Genomic DNA, 19,946 nt, shown 5'->3' with positions numbered 1-19,946 from the left:
CTAGTATCAAAGAATCTAGTATCACATGGCACCATTATTGTGAGAAAGCCAGAGAGCACATTCAGTTTCCAAAAGCACCAGAAACAGAAGGCTGGGCAATATCATCAGGTGCCCAGAGGCTGTGGTGTTGGCAGTACAATCTGAAATGTCTGTGCCCAGTAGAGATGGCAGTGAATTGTATTGTGGTATATATGCTCTGGGGAGTAACATGGTGAGTTAATACGTAGAAATTCTATACAAATACCCCTTTACATAGGTCCTGCAAAATTGGACTAGATTCTGTGAGTCCTATTACATAATAAAAAACAAACCAAACCCATTGCTGCCCAGTTGATTTCAACATGACAACTTCATACAACAGAGTAGAACTGTCCCATAGGATATTCTAGTCTGTAATCTTTACAGATTGGCAGGTCTTTTCTTCCACTGAGCTTCTGGGTATATTACAACCACCAAACTTTCAGTCCAGTATATCGGTGGTGTTATGTACAATTAAGAGTAGAGGGACACTTGGATGTTAGAGGAAAAGGCTTCTTTCTGCAGCCTGTCAATAAATAATAAGAAAGCCACAAAGGGAAGATTTTGTTTTGGTGTTGTGTAGAAATATTCTTTTGGAATCTATGAATGTATCAAGTTAGGAGGAAAGGGGCATATAGAAGCAGTAATAAATGACAATAACAACAAAAACTCTTTTATTGAATGTTTACCATATGTCAAGAACTGATTCTTACATCTGATACTGGACTCTTTCTTGGAATCATCAAAAACAACTTGGAAAGGACATTTTTTTAAGAGGTTAAGCAAGACAAACTACAGTCATCCTCCATGTCTGCAGGAGGATATGTTCCAGGACTCCCCTCCCCCCAGATACCAAAATCTGCGGATCCTTAAGCGTATACAACCTAGAACACATCCTCTAGATCAAGTCATCTCCAGATTACCAGATTACTTATAATTCCTATACAATGTAAATGCGATGTAAATTGCATTTTACACTCACTCTTAGCCTTTGAGGGATTGCTTTGACCACTTAATTGCTTTTTTTTTTTCCTTCTAATATTTTGGATCTGAGATTGGTCAAATCCACAGATGTAGAAACCCTTGGTTATGGAGAGTCAACTACTTCTAGTTTTCCCATACCCCAGATAACCAGAATTAGAAGACATTTCTTTTTTGAAGAACAACCTCACTTCTTTGGGATCAGGTTTCTCTGTTGAGGCACTACACTGCAGCAGGTTAAAATGGCAGTTGGCAAACTTTTTCTGTAAAGGGCCAGACAACAAATATTTCAGGTTTTGTAACCCATACAATTCTGCCAGTGTAGCATGAAAACAGCTATAGACAATGACCATGACTGTGTTCTAATAAAATTTTATTTATGTACACTGAAATATGAATTTCCTATCATTTTAAAATCACAAAATATTATTATTCTTTCAGTTTTTTTCCAGCTATTTAAAACATGAAAGTTTCTTAGTTTGTGTGCAGGCTAGCAGATGGTGACCAGATCTGACCTCAGGTCATAATTTATAATCCCTGCCATAAAAGACAATCATTTAGAAAAAATAGAGGCATCTTTGGCTAGAAAAGAGATGGGTCAGTGAACAACTTAGAGCTGGATTAGTCTGAATCTCCCCTCCTTAGAAGAAATTAGAAGAATCTGAGAGAAAAACTTTTGTCAGACATCTAAATAAGTGTTAGAAAGAAGGAAGACTTACACACTAACGGAGAGTCATATTTCTCTCATTTCACTTATTCATCCTGCACGCATTTGTTCATTGATTTTACTCTATGAGAACTTATGCTAAGAACTTATCCTAAGAATTTCTACTGCTAATCACACTATTTTCCAAATGAGCCACTTCTTCAAAATTCCAAGCATACTCCTGCTGCCACCACACAAGTACAGCGGCCGAAGGACAAGGAACAGCTGCTGTTGATGTGAGTATACCTCTGAGATGCATTGACAGGATGCTCCTCCACACACCACTAGGTGAGTTATAGAAGGAATTAAATACCTCACTGGAAAATGAAAGACAGATTTGAAATGTCTGACTCACCCTAATGTTGTTATGTGCCATCGAGTCAGACCCGACTCATAGTGACCCCTCCTTGGGTTTCTGAGGCAGTATCACGACAGAAGTAGATTGTCCAACCTTCCTTCCAGGAGTGGCTGGTGGTTCAAACCCACCAGCCTTCTGATTAGCAGTCAAGTGCCTTAGGCACTATGCTAGCAGAGCTCCTAACCCACCCTAGAGGTCTCTCTTATAGTCCTTTTGCACAATATGAAATTGAGCATCAAAAGGTTTGGTTTTTATTTTTGAGCTTGTGTGATCTCATGCAATTCACTGATCCACATTGAACATCAATTTTCCTATTGGTTCAGTCAAATTAAAAGTTGACCGGAGATTTAAATAAAGAAAAGAGTGTCCAGGGCTGTGGAAGCTCTCCTAACAGAATGCTTTATGTTTCACTGATGTAGGCAAATGTAGTCTTTTCCAGGTTTTATTTACAATTCTCCACTTAGGTGCTAATGCCTAAAAGAGAAGAAATGACTTATTCTTTGTGAGGGTTATTTTGAGGAAATTCAGGTACATTTTGGTATCCAATATGGTTGGGAGTTCTGAAAAGGAAGTTGTGATTTAAAGCCCGATTATCCAGTTTTATGTAACTCATGCTTATTTCCCATATGTCATGTCTAAGCCTTTGATAAACATTCTTTACACATATCACTCTTATCTCCTGTGCATTGTTACATGCTATACATTAGAAGTGAAAACAATTTAGATAGTTGGATTTCATGGTTAAATGTGAGATAATAACCCTCCAACCACAACCAGTATAAGGTTTTTAGAAATTATATAGCGACAAGAACCAAGGGGAAAATTATCCTGAAAAGTGGAAATTGAGAGTATATGATTCTGTTGCCCTCTCCACATGGAAATTCTCCTCCAGCTTCACCTTTGAAGATGAGAGTTATGTTTTCATTAGGAACTTTATTTTCCTTCTTCTTAACACTATCTTCTAAAATGCTGATGTTAAAATCTGAATCAAAGGATGTCGTATAGAATAAAAAATGGAGCACTGACATCTAGGGTTCTGAAGTCTGAGTGGTCATGTGGAAAAGACGAAGGATGCGCTGCCGAATCTCCTTTGTCTTCACTCCATAGACGATAGGATTGAGCACTGGAGGAACAAGCAAGTAAATGTTGGCCAGGATGACTGGCAGGAGGGAGTTATGCTGCTCGCCAAAGCGATGCACCATAGACAATCCAATGAAAGGTACATAAAATATGAAAACTGCACACACATGAGAAACACAAGTCCCAAATGCCTTTACCTGGGCTTCACGTGTCAAGCCCAACACAGTCTTGAAGATAAGCAGATACGAAAAGGAGATGAGAAGTGAGTCTAGCCCAATGGCAGAGATGATAACAATAAGGCCATATATGATATTGACATGGATGTCAGCACAAGCTAACTTCATGACATCTTGGTGTAGGCAGTATGAATGGGAGAGGATATTGGAGTTGCAGAAAGGCAGCTGTTTGATGAAGACAGGCAGGGGTGCCATAAGTGCAGCACCCCGTATCACAGCAGCCATGCCAATCTTGGTAACACGAGGCAGTGTCAGCACGGTGGCATGGCGTAGTGGGTGGCAGATGGCCACGTAGCGGTCAAAGGCCATAGCCAGCAGTACTGTGGATTCCATGCCAGACAGAGAATGGATGGCAAACATCTGGAGCAGACAAGCATCAAACTGGATAGTTGTGGAATTGAACCAGAAGATGGCCATCATTTTGGGCATGGATGAGGTGGAGATGAGGACATCAAGGCCAGAAAGCATGCAAAGAAAAATATACATGGGCTCATGAAGGCTGTGCTCAGTCCACACAATGTAAATGATGGTCAAGTTACCTAGCACAGCAATAAGGTACAGGGAACACAATGGGAAGGCCAGCCAGAACTGAGCCTTCTCCAAACCTGGAAAACCTATTAGAATGAAATGTGTAGCACTGGATTCATTGCCACTGGGGTCCACCATAGCGAAGAAGCTGAACTGCGACCAATGCCAAGCAGGAAAAAGCTGGAATACAAATACAAAGCCACTGTCAGATCTTCCAGAATCTCAAAAACCCAACTTTTTCTCTCCATCCTGATGTCCTAACTCACCAAATTCTGACTTCGTTACATATGCAAATACTGATCATATTCTGAACTTAACCTAAATATCTTCAATACTCAAGGCCTAGATGTAAATTCACCCAGTCTTACTTACTAACCCTGCGTCCAAAGTCAATCTTGGTAATAATAAAATACTAACACTAAATTGTAAGAATATTTTAAATCATTTAGGTTACCAAAGAAGGCTATAGACTCAGTACGTGTCAATCTTAGATGATCAAAAAACAAAAAAAACTCATCACTTTTTCTGTTTGTTTCTACCATTATATCCCCCTATCCTTAATACTGGTATCATAGTGCCTAAGGCACTTGACTGCTAACCAGAAGCCTGGTGGTTCAAACCCACCAGCTACTCCTCAAAAGGAAGGTTGGGCAATATACTTCCGTAGTGATACCACCTCAGAAACCCAAGGAGGGGTCGCTATGAGTCAGGTTCGACTCAACAGCACAGAACAACAACATCCTTAATACTATCTGTAATTTTATTAGAATTACATTGGACTATCTTTAAGACTAATTCCCGTACAAATGTAGCAAAAATTATAGTAATCTTCAGAATAAACTTGAAACCCAAACTCACCAATATAATCTGATTGCTCTCACCAACTCTAGCCTTAACCCTAACTCTAACATTAACCTAAACCTTACCTAACATTAACATAAACCTAACCAATAACCTAAAAACTATTTCAATTTTGATCTACAACTTAATAGCAATACATACTTTATTTAATGAACCCAAATCCAATAAAAACCTAACACTAACTTCATCCTAAAATCAAGTTCTATATTTTGATTTTGTGCAAATGCCTATTCAAATTCTTACACTTGTCCAAACTGTCCAGTTTATACCAGAAAAGGAAGAAGAAGCATTGTGCATGTTGATATCCTACCCAGTTCCCCTTTACTAAGCTAGTGCACCTATCTCCCGTCTGTGGTATTGATTGCTAAGAGCTGCTACTTCCCCTTTCCTCCAGATAATTGTCCTCAAATGGGAGGCACCTCATCCAGGAGGTTATGCTATCCCCATCCCAAAGGGTACCTCAGGGCCAATGACTGTCTGACATGGGTCATCCTCCCTACTTCCAATTGGGACCAACTCTGTGATACAGTTTGTACATCATAGCTTTCCCTGGAACCAGGCTGAATCTGGGCTTCAATTGAGACCACAACATTGCTTGTAACTTTATTCCCATGCCCTATTTTGCTTTTCCTCCCCTTCTCATGACAAAAATCCCTCATTATATTATTTAAGCAAGAATTGTCATTTCAGGATCTGTTTTTTATGGGACTCAGCCTACCAGAGTGGTATTGACAGTTAGAAGACTAACTCTGAGAGATGATGGCATTGGAAACACTGGAGGAATAATCAACCCTAGATCATGGTTCAGAAGTCTCTGAATCTAGCTACAAACTCAATAAATGTAAGGAGAAATTGCTGAAGAAAGAAATGTCAGACTTGGATTATCTCAGATTGTATGTCTCTGTTGCAACAATTAGAGAGCTACTAACTTCCTCCCTCCTTTCTTATCTTCTTATCTTCCATCCACAAATATTCATGTGTTTCTACTATTTATAATATCATGCTCACTTTAGTTTGTATTTTTTAAGAGATTTACACACAAATATTTTTTAAAAAAATATGTTTAGCTATAATTGAGGAACTATTTGCTTTTCCCATGAAGGCATTGTGACATTTATTGTGTGAATATATTTAAAATAATTTTATCTTAGAAAGGAAAAAGAAAGATTAGATTCTTAACAGCTAGGGTAGAGGGGTCCTGCGTGCATTACCATACAACAGTTGAGTGTGTGGCACTGGGCTCAGGTTGTGTTCATCATCTTTGTTCCACCATTGAGCAGTTACTCAGACATTTCCTCAGACTAGACCCAGAGTTAAATGGGAAGACACTGGAAGTATGAGTCTTAGAACAGAGAGTGAGAGAATTTTAATTCAAACAGCTGGATGGAAAAGGTACATGTCAGAGAAGCCAGATTTAACCTATAACTTCAGGCAAAGGGACCAAAGTCACCAATGTCTCTTCATCCTTACTGACCTCTCTGCAACATGTGACACTGTGAGTAGGTTCCTTTTTCTTAATCCTTCCTTCCTCCCTGTCTGCTGTTCTTCTTTCTCTCCAATCACTAGCTCTTGGTTCCCTTTTTGTATATTCATCAGCCTGCACCTGACCTTTAAATGATAATGCTCTCTAGAATTTTATATTCAGTGCCTTTCTTGTTCTACATCCTCCTTCAATCATCCCACACTCTTCAGTAAGTTAATTTGTTACATAAAACAATTGGTTCTTAAATCTATTTAGCAAGCGCTAAATTCTCTTTTGCTATCTAGATTCATGATTCTAAAGTCTTACTAAAGAATCCAACTGGTTATCAAGCACATGAAATTCTTCTGAAGCCAAACTCAAACTCACTGTCATCGAATTGATTCTGACTCAGCAAACCCATTGGGTTTCCAAGGATATAAATTTTTACAGAAGCAAAGTGCACCATCTTTCTTCCATGGAATGACTGGAGGGTTCGAACCACTGACCTTTTGGTTAGCAGCCAAGTGCCTTAACCAGTATACCACCAGAGCTCCTTATGTCTGAAAAATGAAGTTCTTTTCCAGAGACAGTATTGTATAGCTGTTAAGAGCCTGAGCTTTTAAACCAGGCATCAATTCAAACCCCAGTGTACAATTCCCTTAACTGTATGGTCTAGGGGATGTTGTTTAACCTTTCTAATCCTCAGTTTCCTCACCATTAAAATGGCAGTAAGAGTTCCTATACAATTTGTTGTTGTTGTTATGTGCCATCGAGTCAGACCCAACTCATAGAGACCCCTCCTTGGGTTTCCGAGGCAGTATCACCACGGAAGTAGATTGCCAATCTTCCTTCCGAGCAGTGACCGGTGGGTTTGAACTGCCAGCCTTCTGGTTAGCAGTCAAGTGCCTTAGGCACTATGCTACCAGAGCTCCCTATCCTGTACAATAAGGATCAAAATGAAGAATAAATGAAATCATGAATGTGAAACATGTAACACAATTCCTGGAACATAATACGTGTGCAAAAATCTATATTTGTTGTTATTAACTATTTTTCTCCATGCGACCTTTTTCTATATTGATGGCTTCATCACACAAGCTAGGTATTCTGATTCTGACTGTCTTGCCTGTAGTGTAAATCTTCCTCATCTAGACAATCCCAGTAATCTGGGATCTATCCAGATGATATCTACTTACTACCTCTTGTTAATATAATAGTATATTTAAAAAACAATAATAAATAAAACTCCAAATTTATCACATTGAATCTAGAAAAAAGACTAAACTCCTAAGGATTTGGTAAAAGATACTTCTTTTGGCATCTGATCCTAGATCTTCTTTCTCACTACTTCTTATCATGACTAACCAAAAGGGCAGGGTTTAAAACCCACCAGCCGCTCCTCAGAAGGAAGGTTGGGCAATCTCCTTCCATAGTGATATCGCCTCAGAAACCCGAGGGGTTGCTATGAGTCAGATCCTACTCCACGGCAGTGAGTTTGATTTTGGTTTTTATTTTCCATCTACATTGGAATGCATGCTGTTTCATAAATAGAGCATTGATTCCCATGCCTCTGTGTCTTTTTTATATCTCCTTCATTTGTCAAGAAAAACAGTTTTCCCCAGATCTCCCTCCTTCAGTTCCCACTGAGCAAAATCTTAGTCATCTTTCATAGCCTGACTTAGTTTCTCTCTCCTCTGATAGTTTTCTAAACACCTTTCTCATGGGTATAATTAAATGTTTCCTCCTCCCTGCTCCCAGGGAAATTTGTTTAGGTCTCTTTATATATTTACCATCCTGAACTATATTTATTGCTGAATTTGTCTTCCCCTGAATTATGATATCCTTAATGGCACAGACTCTATCATGTTTATTAATGACTGTCCAGATAAGACTTGTTAACAATGAAAATGAGTTTTATCAAAAGGAAGAATACTTCAATAAGCGTCTAACGAAGATAACACAACCAAGTGGGTAGAAAGAGGCTTTTGAGTAAGATAGAAGAGTATTTATATGGACAGGAATCTTCAGGGTCAAACAGAAAGTTCTTCCTTACCCAAGGAACCAAAGTGCATGAAAGGATACATGAGAACAGGGCTACTGTGAAATCCTGGTTCCAAATAAAGGCAAAGTAGACATGCAGCACATTTTGTGCCTAGGACGGAGGGTGGGAGTGGAGGTTCACCTAGCATCCCTTACCTGGAAACTAAAAGGCTCTGGCACTCTGCAGGGCCAGACATCCATGCTAGCCTCAAATATTACATGAGCAGATAGGACAGAGTAGGACAACTCCCAGGATAAGAACATGATGCCTCAGCAAACACAGTGGGAAAGAGTATGCACACGCATACTTATTGCCACTGAGTGTAGTGATGTGGTAAGCGGATCCATGGGACTTGGAAGGTTAATTTTGGCTCTAAATAAATGCAGAGAATAATAATAACCTCACAGTATTGCAGAGAGAATCATGTGAGGTAAGACATGTTAAAGGGTGTCTAAAACATTGCATCAGAGTATAAGATCATGTTATTGGGGGTTTTTTTCTCAGTGTTTTCATTAAAGTAGGAAATGTAGACTCTGAAAATTGATGAAGCTGACAAAAACTTTTCATTTCCTTCTATTTGTCATCTTAATTAGCACTCTACCTCAACACACACATTCATACACACATACACTCTATCTAGCAGTCCATCTCTCACAGTGACAAACAAAAGGCACTGGTACAGGGCTACCAGAAACCAAAAACAGAAAGACTCAGTTGACCTGGAGGGAAGGTGCTCAGGTAGCATAGGGTGGGAAGCTCTTGCTGGAGGTAAAATACCAAAATAGAACTAAGACAACTGCGCTGGAAGAGAAATGAAGGAATAGGGAGGAAGCCAGCACAGAGAAGGGCCAAGTTTTCCTCTAGCCAGAGGGCCCGAGTACCTCCACTCAATCCCTCCATCCCTGAACTATAGCAGTCCCCCACGGTCCTGCCAGGAGACAGGCAGAGGGACCCAAGAACTTCCTGGTGGTCTCCCCAGCCCGAGTAGCTACCATAATTAGAATCATTTGTGTGCACTCAGGGAGAGATGGCATTGAGTGCTGGAGGAAGTTGGAGCTAAATCATTCTATTTTGCAAATAAAACACAACCAAGGAACATAAACTAAGAAATTTACTCTGTTTTCTTTCTTTCTTTTTTTGTTTTTAATTTTAGAAAGCCCATAGTCACTGCCATGACCCCAGGGAGTAGCCCTGTGCTTGAGATGTTTTCTAAAAAAGTTGCACTATCATAGCAAGTCCCAGGGATGTTTCTTCTAGGAAAGACTGTACAGAGTAGAAATTCACTGTGAGGTCATCAAGTTTCTTTCCTTCCCCTCTGGTATCCAGGACTATGAATGTTACCTTGTGCTAGCTCAGCCATTCTTACTCTCTTCCCCAGACTTCTCTGACCTTCCTTCTTAGAGACTTAGCAAACCAAACCCACTGCCATTGAATCAACTCTGACTCCTAGCAACCCTCAGTGGGTTTCCGAGGCTATAAATCTTTAAGGAAGTAGATTGCCCCTCTTTCTTCCAGGAGCAGCTGGTGGGTTTGAACCACTAACCTTCCGGTCAGCAGTCAAATGCCTTAGAAACTGGACTGCCAGAATGCCTTTCTTAGAGACTTAGGCACCCTGGAAAAGCAGGCAGAGAGGTGGACCAAGAGCAAACTCTTCTGATACAAGAAAACAATGAGGTCATTCCTGACTTTGATTTTGTCATTTTCATGAAAATGAGAGATTAGCAAGTACCTACAAAATGCCAGACACTATACAAAATTTAAATCTAACTGCAGGGACAATCTGTGGTAGAAATTGCTATTCATCTTCTCTACATTGTAGGTGATAAAACCAAGGCCCTGAGTAGTTAAGTAACCTCCCCAAGAGTTTAAGAGTTGAACGGTAAAGTTGACATTCATATAGATGTTCTTACTCCAAAGCCTGTACCTGTTTCCATTTATTCTAGGCTTCCTTTCATTGCACTGCACCTTCCAAAAGGTAATAAAATATGTCCAAGAGATGAGGTAGAAGAAGGGCCTCATAAGTAGGAAAACTGGACCAGGTATGCCCTGGAAGGGAAACCAAGATGGTAGTAAAGAAGACCCTCCTGGCTTGAGACTTGGACACTCTCCCCATCCCCCAGCCAACTGCCCTAGCTGTAACTTGGATGGGCCCTGAAAGGAGTTTTAAAAGTTTTATCCTCCCCCAAGTTCTTCTTTATTACATGATGAGTGACTCTCATCAACCTGTCATGTAGATATTATTTATTAATTTGATAGACTGGGAAACTAAGAGTTGGTTAGAGCTCTCAATGCCAAAGTCCAATTGATTTCCAACATGCCTGGCTCCTGGTTGCCCCTTTTAAAATGGACTGGTGCTTTGTAAGGATTATTTCAGTGTTAAACTCTAAGGAATACACATTTTGAGGACCCATGAAAATATAGAGCCTTTCTAGGCTCATAGCCCCTGACCAGCTCTTCCAACTTAGGTTCAGTGGGTAAGTAGAACAAGAAGGGACATGGGTGAGAGGACTTGTGGTCATTGCCATAAACTAGACTACATGTACAGAAAATTCCATGCCTAAAGCAGAGACAGTGCACTCTGATTCCATTTCCAGCCTCTGTGGTAACATCTGGAAGAGCATGTCCTTGGAAGGAAACCCATACATATCTGGGAGCTTCTGGCTCCCTGTTCCAGGCCCCAAGATAGAAGACAGCATCAGGGAAAAAGGTCTTGCTGGCAGATACTGTAGGAGCTCATCACCCTGATTCATGGACCAAACCAAAACCAAACTTAGTCTGTCAAGTCAGACCTGACTCGTAGCGACTCCTCCTTGGGTTTCCTCCTTAGATTGCCCAATCCTCCTTCCAAGGAGTGGCTGGTGGGTTTGAACCACCAGCCTCCTGGTTAGCAGTCAAATGCCTTAGGCACTACTCCACCAGAACTCCCAATTCATGGACAGGAAATCCTTTCACTAACACTCCAATTAAGGTGGTAGTCTCCTAATCACATCCACCCCAAATTACTGCATTCCCTGCTCACCATACCTAACTTGGATGTCATAAAGTAGATAAATGCTTTCAATGTCTTAGTCATTCTTTTTGGAATAGAAGGGAGGAAAGATGTGGGAGTGCATTTTTCAATTCCCAAAAAACAGTCAGGCTTCCAGCACCACCCTAATCACTCCAGTCAGTCTAGCCCCTAAAATCTCCTCAACGCTGAGCTTCTAGATTCAGGTTCCTGACTTCCACATCTGAGTAGAATCAGAGCCAATAAAAGCCCTACAAACCCACAAAGCTGGACCCAATTATCAGTGCTCTCTGGAGATACTCTGGCTCATACTTGAATGTAGGGATGTATGGTGCAAAGGAAAAGCCTTTTCAGGACACAGTATGAAAACTGTGATTGACACACTCAGTTTTACAACAACTTTTGATTGAATGACCACCATGTCCCAGACACTGTGTTAAGCACTGGAGATACTGAGATAGAGAGCAAACAAGACACAGTTCTAGCCCTCAAGGGATAGGGAAATATGGAAACAAATATGCAGTCATCACAGTACATGGTGGTAAGTTCTAGAACAAAAGTAAGCACAGTATGAAAGAATCACCAAAGCTCACCACATTGGTAGACTTACAGACTATCCTGAGGAGGTCTTAGCTATAACTTGAAGGACCAGTCAGAGTTCATCAGGTAAGTTTGGGGAGCTTGGGAATAGGAGCATTAAGTTAGAAAACAAGTATGCACTGAGTGCCTACTATGTGCCTGAAGCTGGAGATGGAGAAGTGACTAGAACAGACAAGGTCACCATTCTCATGGAGCTCACTCACTAGAAAGAAGATATAGAAAGAGATTTCAGATAAAGATAAGTACAGTGCAAACAGTAAGATAGAGAATTATAGAGGAAGGTTGTCCATATTTGATGCAGCGGGTCCTGAAAGTCTCTCTGAGGAGGTGACATATGAGCCGAGAGCTTTGTAATGAGAATACCCCAGTCATACTAAGACCAAAGGCACTCTGGTGGCACAATAGTTAAGAACTAACTCTGCTGCTAAGGTTCAAACCCAGCAGCCCCTTCATGCAAAAGAAGTCCTGGCCACTGCTCCCTTAAAGATTACAGCTAGGCAACTCTATGGGGCATCTCTACTCCACTCTTTAGGGTCACAATGTATGAGTCAGAATCAACTCAATGGCATACAATAAAAACAACATGCTAAGATCTAGGGAAAGAGCAGTCCAGACAGAGAACACAATAGAAAATGTCTTGATAAATAAGTTTGGGGTTCACAGGTTAGAAAGAGGGTCAATATGTCTGGAGTATAGAGAGAATAGGGGAGCTTTAGAAGATGAGGTCAGAGGCAAGGATCAAAGCCCCAGCAAGATTACTAAGTCTCCTTCTCAGCCACAGCCTGACTTCTGACACAGGATATTAGAATGAGCCCCATTCCTGCTCAGAACCACCAACCTAACCCCAATCACAGACTGAGCTTCAACCACACAATAACCTGGGTAATGGCTCTGTTCACGCACCAAACCACAATCCAACCCCACCCCAGTACCAAACTAGTCTGTTCTATGCTCCCATTCACATTCATTCACGCCAACCTGTATCAGGCATCCCAGTAAACTTGTTACTTGGAAAGTGCTTGAAAACTAACCTTAGCCAGTGATCAATTCTCATCACCACACAAACATAGCATTTGCTGAGGTTGTCTGTCTTTTGAGTCAGGGGCCTCCTTCACATCCCCCACACCATCCCTGTGTTTCTGTTTCTTCTCAGCCTGATTTTCATTCACTCAGCAGATATAATGGAGGAACTCTACCTACAAGACCCCATAGACCTGAGCATATTCCCCAGTTCTCCTCCACTCACCTCAGCTGCACCAAAGGAATATGTGCCCCTTTCCACTACGCTCCCTGAAGGATTCTGCAGGCTGCACTGAAGTCAAGCTCTCTCTGTCTCCGCCTCCTCAGTTGGACCTCCCCAGTGCAGCTATTTATTCTCTGTCTTACTTCCTTCCTCCTTCTGCTTCTCCCTGCTGGGGGCAAAGTGGCTGCCCAGAGGGTCCATCAACAGGTGCCCCACACTAGCCAAATGTGTGCTGATTTCCTTCTTCCTTCTGTGTCCTGGGAGTATGTCTGGGGGCATTGGGAAGGAAGGGGAATTAATAAAGGAGGTCTCCAGAGTCTTCCCCAAACGGGCACTGGTGCCAGCTGGGACACTTGTGCTAGCTCACAATGAGACATAGGGAATGAGTGAGAAAAGACTAGAGACAACCCATTGTGTTGCTACTGACTTTGCGAGGTGCCTTTCTCCAAGTTTCTTCCCAGGCTTATCAAATTTAGCTGGAGGAATAGCAGAATAAGCTTGCAAGGAGACCCAATAATTAAGTGCCAGCTCTAATCTAAATCCTGAAGCTTTTTGTCTCCCCTGCCTTCTTTCTTGTGGTGACCCCTGCTCAGGTCCTTTCTGAACCTGGAATCCAATGGTCCCATTCTCTCTTCCCCAAAGCCCCACAGCTACATACTTTTTGTCTCCCAGGCTCTGAGACCTGTGTCTGGCTAACTCATAACAGGATCCCCAGGGACAATGCTTCTGCCTTCCATTCCCTGACCTTGGATTAGCAAACTTCTGGCTAAGGAAGGAGGATGTGGTTTCCTTAACCCTCCCCAATCCTAACACCAATCATATAAGACCAATGGCATCTGGTTTCTCTCCTAAGGACAAAATTAGTAAGAGAACGTTTTAGAACAATGTGAATAAGAAACTAAATATGTTACATTTTTAAATAAATAAAACTATGTCTATAAATGGGAGCTCTGGTAGCATAGTGCCTAAAGCACTTGACTGCTAACCAGAAGGCTGGCGGTTCAAACCCACCAGCCACTCCTTGGAAGGAAGGTTGGGCAATCTACTTCCATAGTGATACTGCCTCAGAAACCCAAGGAGGGGTCTCTATGAGTCGGTCCAACTCATGGCAAATACCAACAACAACAACATGTCTATAAATAAAGTAAATTGTAGTTGGTTTTTTACTAATTAATTTAAGTTGTAAATTCACAGCACAGAGAGTACTAACTTAAAACTTACCGCCATCAAGTCTATTCCAGCTCACAGCAACCCTTAAGGACAGAGTAGAACTGCTCTATGGGTTTCCAAGGCTATAAATCTTTACCGAAGCAGACCACCATATCTTTTTCACATGGAGCAACTAGTGGATTCAAACCCCTGACTTTTGGGTTAGCAGCTGAGCACTTCAACCACCGAGCCACAAGGGCATCTATGCCAACTAAAGCTTTGGAAAAATACATAATGTCAAAGCAGGCTGTTGCAACTGAGTCCTCATCAAAACTACTGATTACAAGAGATCCTAGTGCCAGCAGAGCCTACAGATTGACACACTATTATCCCCCTTGAGCCATCTCTGCTACCTCCCTTAATCTCCTATTGCCTTAGACAATATGAAGATTTTTTTTTTTTTTAAATGTGTACCCAAGAGACTTCTACCACTGGTCAACATGGAGTAACAAGGAGTAATACTCACCTAAATGAACCAAAATAGGACAATATATATGATATAGTGGTTTGTAAGACACTGAACATCAAGCGGTGAAGGCCGTTGATGCTGGAGAAATAGGAAACAAATGAGGTGAACCCTCTAGTTTCACCTCCCCCCTCATCTTATTGATTGAGAAAGTTTTCAAGGTGCAGCGCAGGGAAGGGGAATCCAGGCAGAGTCCAGAGGACTCCCTGAGTAGAAGAGATGGAGCTGAGGGTGAGGAAGACCAAGCGAACTAGAATTTGAAGGCAGAGTACCAGAGAAGAGAGGTCTACACAGAGCAAGAACTCCAGAGATCTGTAGAGGGTGCCTCTCAAGAATTCAGCTGAGTATTGATTTGTCTAAAATTCTCTCAAATTGAATTATCTCCAAGAAATCAGAAATTTGAGATCTCTGAGGCTCAAGAGTTGTGGCATGGGGAAAAGGGCTCTAGAATTGAGTCATTTTCCTGTTTTCAGTCACATGACCTTAGGCTAGTCACTTAATTTCTCACAGCCTATGTTTCCTTATAGGTAAAATAGGAATAGAATCATTACCTACAGTATAATGTTGTTTTTAGATCATTAATACCTGGAAAAAGCACTCTGTGGACTTCATAAAACAGCATAGGCCAAGTTTAGGGCTGTACCTTCTAGAGAAAGGAACAAGAGATGAGGGTTGGTGGAGTGAATAAAAGTGAATTTGTTTATTTAAAGTGAACCAGAACATACTCATTCTCTCCCTCTCTCTGAGTAGCCCCAGAAAACAGATATTGAGTGTCAGGGCCTGAGAAGAGAGACAAACTATCATCTGGTTATGATGGAGGGATAAATAGACAGTTATATAACTATTTAAGCTTGATGACAAAGGGATAGACATACGATTGGAATATAGAGGTTTAAGGTCCATGATAAAAGGAAGCCTAGAGACTGTTCACGAGCTCTGGTAGCGTAGTGCCTAAGGCACTTGACTGCTAACCAGAAGGCTGGCGGTTCAAACCCACCAGCCACTCCTCGGAAGGAAGATGGGGCAATCTATTTCCGTAGTGATACTGCCTCAGAAACCCAAGGAGGGGTCACTATGAGTCTGATCTGACTCAACGGCACATAACAACAACAACAGAGATTGTCCAGACGGAGTCATTGTGGTACAGTGGTTAGTGCTTGGTTACTAATTTAAAGGGCCATGCTTCGAAGCCACCTGCTGCTCCTCGAGAGAAAGATATGGCTATCTGCTTCCATAAAGTTTATAATCTTGGGCCAGTTCTGCTCTGTCCTATAGGTTTGCTATGAGTCAGAAATGGCAGTAAAAGTTTTGTTTTGTTTAAAACTGGAAGGAAGATTGGGCAATCTACTTCCGTAGTGATACTGCCTGGGAAACCCAAGGAGGGGTTGCTATGAGTGAGATCTGTAGAAACCTAGGGGAAGCCCTTAATCTTGTTTGGCAGTTAGCCAAGTTTTCCAGAGAGGCAACAATCACTCTAGTCATCACCATCTATCAAAATAGATTCTGGAGGACTCACAGATATTCCAGGATCTCCTGAGAAACAAGACCACAAAGTGGCCTAAAATCATTGACATTTCAATATAGGTAAGGCGGCACATAACAACAACAACAACAAAGGGAATAACTTCTAGCCTTGGCATAAAAGGTAGGACTTCTGTATTTTGAATACTATCCTCCAGTTTGGAATAATATCTCATTTAATTAGTTTTATTATTTATAAAGATTGTCACCAAATTTTATTGATGGTTTTTCACATAGTTTAACATCAGTTATTTTATTTAATCCCCACAACCATCCAACAGGGTCTAGATTATATTTCTGTTTCACAACATTTACAGTTTCCATAATTACTGAGCTATGGTAGTTTAAGTAACTAGCCCCAAAATCAATGCTAGCTAGCATTCCTAACCTAGATCGTATCTAATTCAAACCCCACAATATCTCTTTTCCTCATGTAGATATTGGCCAGAACTAAAAGGTCATATAGACAACATTAGATTTTCTTTGAATTTCATTTTTAATATCAGATCTGAGCACAAGGTGATACATATTTACTTTTTTGAAGCTTTGTGAAAATATTTTATTAAGAAATAAGGAGCTTTTTTCATTCATTATTAATAATAAATCACAGCAACTATAGGTAGCTACCCTGCTGATGGGCCACACAAATCTGAGGAACGCCACACAAATCTGGGGAGAACCACACACACAGACAGTGATATGAATGGCGTTTCCTAAAGCTGTGCAACCAGGCAATTGGGAATGATAATTTCTTGTATGTTTATAACTCTTTGTAGTTTCAGAAGACATTCACACCATTTAAACTTCACAAAATTACTGATGTTGTAGTTTGTCATTTTACAGAAAGGAAATTAAGTCTAGAAAGATTATAAGGCAATGCTGCTTTAAGATAGTTCTAAGATTCGAAACTTGTGAGTCCTATTTTGGCAGTCTTTTCTATGCTTAAAATGAATCTGGTGGCATAGTGGATAAGGCATTTGGCTGTGAACTAGAAGGTCAGTGGTTCAAACCCACCAGCTGGGTGATCTACTTCCATAAATATTTCAACCTCAGAAACCCAGGGGGGTTGCTATGAGTTGAAATCAACTCAATGGCAGTGAGTTTAGTTAGAAAATGAATCTAAATTATTTTTTACATGTAATTCTCCTATGCAAACTTTTTTTGACCTATTAGATTTCAAGAGCTGGAAGTTAAGATACTGCCTACCATATAGATGTGGATATCAGCATACTCACATAGATGCATATCTCACAACAGTTAATAGATGTTACATGAATACAATAAATACACCATCAGAGACATTACTCATTAAACATATGCAGGCCAGGATACAGCTACCACATGCTCACCAAGACACAGCTGGCACTCATTCCGTGTATACATGCACACTCTAAATTACACATACTCACAAAAAAATATAAATCTACACATTCATAAACATACCGTAAAGATGCAGCATCCTTGTAGGTAAATAGTTTCTAGTAAAGTCACATCGATATAGACTCACACACGTTGGTATTTCCATACAAATATACATAGATGCACAGACAGAAATTTAAACACTTCATGTGAACTTTCTCTTTCTCTTTGGTCACCTCTTCCTTTCCTCCCTCCAATTATGATTACCCAGATGCATTTATTCACCTCTAATTATGACTTTTTAACCACTTTGAAGTCTAAACAAGAAGCTTCATATAGCTGACCTCTGCCACCTAAGACAGATTCACTGACATGGATAATTAAATATAATACAAGACTAGAACAAATCATGAGCCTTCCCTTCTATACAAAGGAGAAAATGATATATTTTCTCATTGAAAGAGAGGGAGACGATAAGGCCACCGTAGCAGAGAGACTAAATATGTGCAGATATCATACACAGATCTTTCTCCAGCATGGCATGTCCAAACTGTTCTGTATTGATACAGGATGGAGACAGAAATTCAAGATCTATTAGATAACTGGAAGCACACAGCTGAGTAGGTTGGATGCTCCAATGGCTAAGACACTCCACAGTGTCCTAATCCTCTCATCTTTGGTAACAATGGAGGACTTTGAGGAGGTTATCCTGCATACCTGCCTTCTTGTGAGAACATATAGAAGACCTGTGAGCGGATCTCCTTGGTCTTGGCTCCATAGACAATAGGATTGACAATGGGTGGTAACAGCAGATATACATTAGCCATAACCACATGGAGCAGGGAAGTGGGGCCACCCAATCTGTGTACCACAGACAGCCCAATAAGGGGCACATAGAAGACCAGGACAGCACAGAGATGAGAGATGCAGGTGTTAAAAGCCTTGAGTGCTGCTCCCCGAGAGGATAGAGCCAACACAGCCCGCAGGATGAGGACGTAGGAGAAGCCAATGAATAGGGAGTCCACACCCATAACTGAGAGGATAATGAAGAGTCCATAAACTACATTGACTGTGGTGTCAGTACAGGATAGCTTCATAATATCTTGGTGAAGACAGAAGGAATGTGTGACAGTATGTGATTGGCAGTATGACAACCGCTTCAGGATAAAGGGCAGTGGAAAGAAGAATACAAATCCCCTGGTCAGGGCAGCTAGCCCAATCTTGGCCACAGTGGGCCCTGTGAGCACAGAAGCATGGCGCAGAGGATAACAGATGGCCACAAAGCGGTCAAAAGCCATGGCCAATAGGACAGCTGACTCCATGGCTGACAGAGCATGGATAAAGAACATCTGGGCCAGGCAAACATTGAACTCAATCTCCTGGATGCCTGTCAGGAAGAGGCTGGCCATCTTAGGCATGGTGATGGAGGAGAGCACTAGGTCAATGGTGGAAAGCATGGCCAGGAAGAGGTACATGGGCTCATGCAGGCGCCTTTCCATGCGGATGATGAGAACAATGGCCAGGTTACCCAGGCTGGCCAAAGTATACATAAAACACAGAGGGAAACCCAGCCAAAAGTGTAAATTAGGCCCCAGGCCAGGGATACCTACCAACAGGAAGTATAATGGGTGGACCAGAGTTCCATTTGGAGTGGCCATGACAGAACCTAAGAGCTGGGGCTTCTGCATCCCATGTCCAGTGTCAATGAAAAGGCAAGGAGGAGCATCATTCTTTCCTGGTTCAGAGGAGTGACAGGACCTACAAGTAAAGGGCATTAGAATAGTGATGGTAGAAAATGAAGGATGGAGTACTTCTAGTAATTCTGAACCCTAGCTTCTCTCTGCTCTTAATTTCCTTATATACACATTTATGGACATCCTGAAGTTGCCCTATCCTTCAAGACCCCAGTGATGCTTGAGAAAATTTTACCATTATCCTATAAACCTCACTGTGCAAGGACCCACAAGGAAAATATATAAAATAGTCTTTCATTTTTGGAGCTGATTTTGCTGACGAGGGGTACTGTTGTCATCCATTTCTGCAACAAAGTAGATAGACTGGTCCAGAAACTTCCACAATGACCCAGTTAGGGGTTAGGGTCGGTTTGGGTCCAGAGGGAGAGGCTCAATCTGTGATTGCCTTTAAGATCCACTCTATGCTGGTTTAGGGCAAAGTTGAAATTGTAGCTCAGTCTGGGACTGGATTTCACGAGGCAGGTTTTTGTTTAGACAAGAGCAGTGTTTCTCAAATTTCCCTGATAAGAAAGGTCT

At 41.3% G+C, this 19,946-nt stretch overlaps 2 protein-coding genes across 2 annotated transcripts; both read right to left on the bottom strand.

Annotated features, from left to right (window-relative positions):
* Nucleotides 1-3,091: 3,091 nt before the first annotated feature.
* Nucleotides 3,092-4,084, bottom strand: LOC103197131 (olfactory receptor 51E1). The gene has a single exon (XM_007941010.2). It carries the CDS (start codon nucleotides 4,043-4,045, stop codon nucleotides 3,092-3,094), a length of 954 nt encoding a protein of 317 aa, XP_007939201.1. The 5' UTR covers nucleotides 4,046-4,084.
* Nucleotides 4,085-18,380: 14,296 nt separating this feature from the next.
* LOC103197195 (olfactory receptor 51D1) lies at nucleotides 18,381-19,379 on the bottom strand. Its single transcript, XM_007941067.2, has one exon. It carries the CDS (start codon nucleotides 19,362-19,364, stop codon nucleotides 18,381-18,383), a length of 984 nt encoding a protein of 327 aa, XP_007939258.1. The 5' UTR covers nucleotides 19,365-19,379.
* Nucleotides 19,380-19,946: the final 567 nt, after the last annotated feature.

Source organism: Orycteropus afer, unplaced genomic scaffold, assembly GCF_000298275.1.
Source record: "Orycteropus afer afer isolate SDZICR_OR568_19922 unplaced genomic scaffold, OryAfe1.0 scaffold00074, whole genome shotgun sequence".
Taxonomy (NCBI): domain Eukaryota; kingdom Metazoa; phylum Chordata; class Mammalia; order Tubulidentata; family Orycteropodidae; genus Orycteropus; species Orycteropus afer.
This window is presented reverse-complemented; position numbering and strand designations above follow the sequence as displayed.

Coding starts and splice junctions, on each gene's coding strand:
- LOC103197131 (XM_007941010.2), bottom strand. CDS start 4,045: ATGGTGGACCCCAGTGGCAATGAATCCAGTGCTACACATTTCATTCTA.
- LOC103197195 (XM_007941067.2), bottom strand. CDS start 19,364: ATGCAGAAGCCCCAGCTCTTAGGTTCTGTCATGGCCACTCCAAATGGA.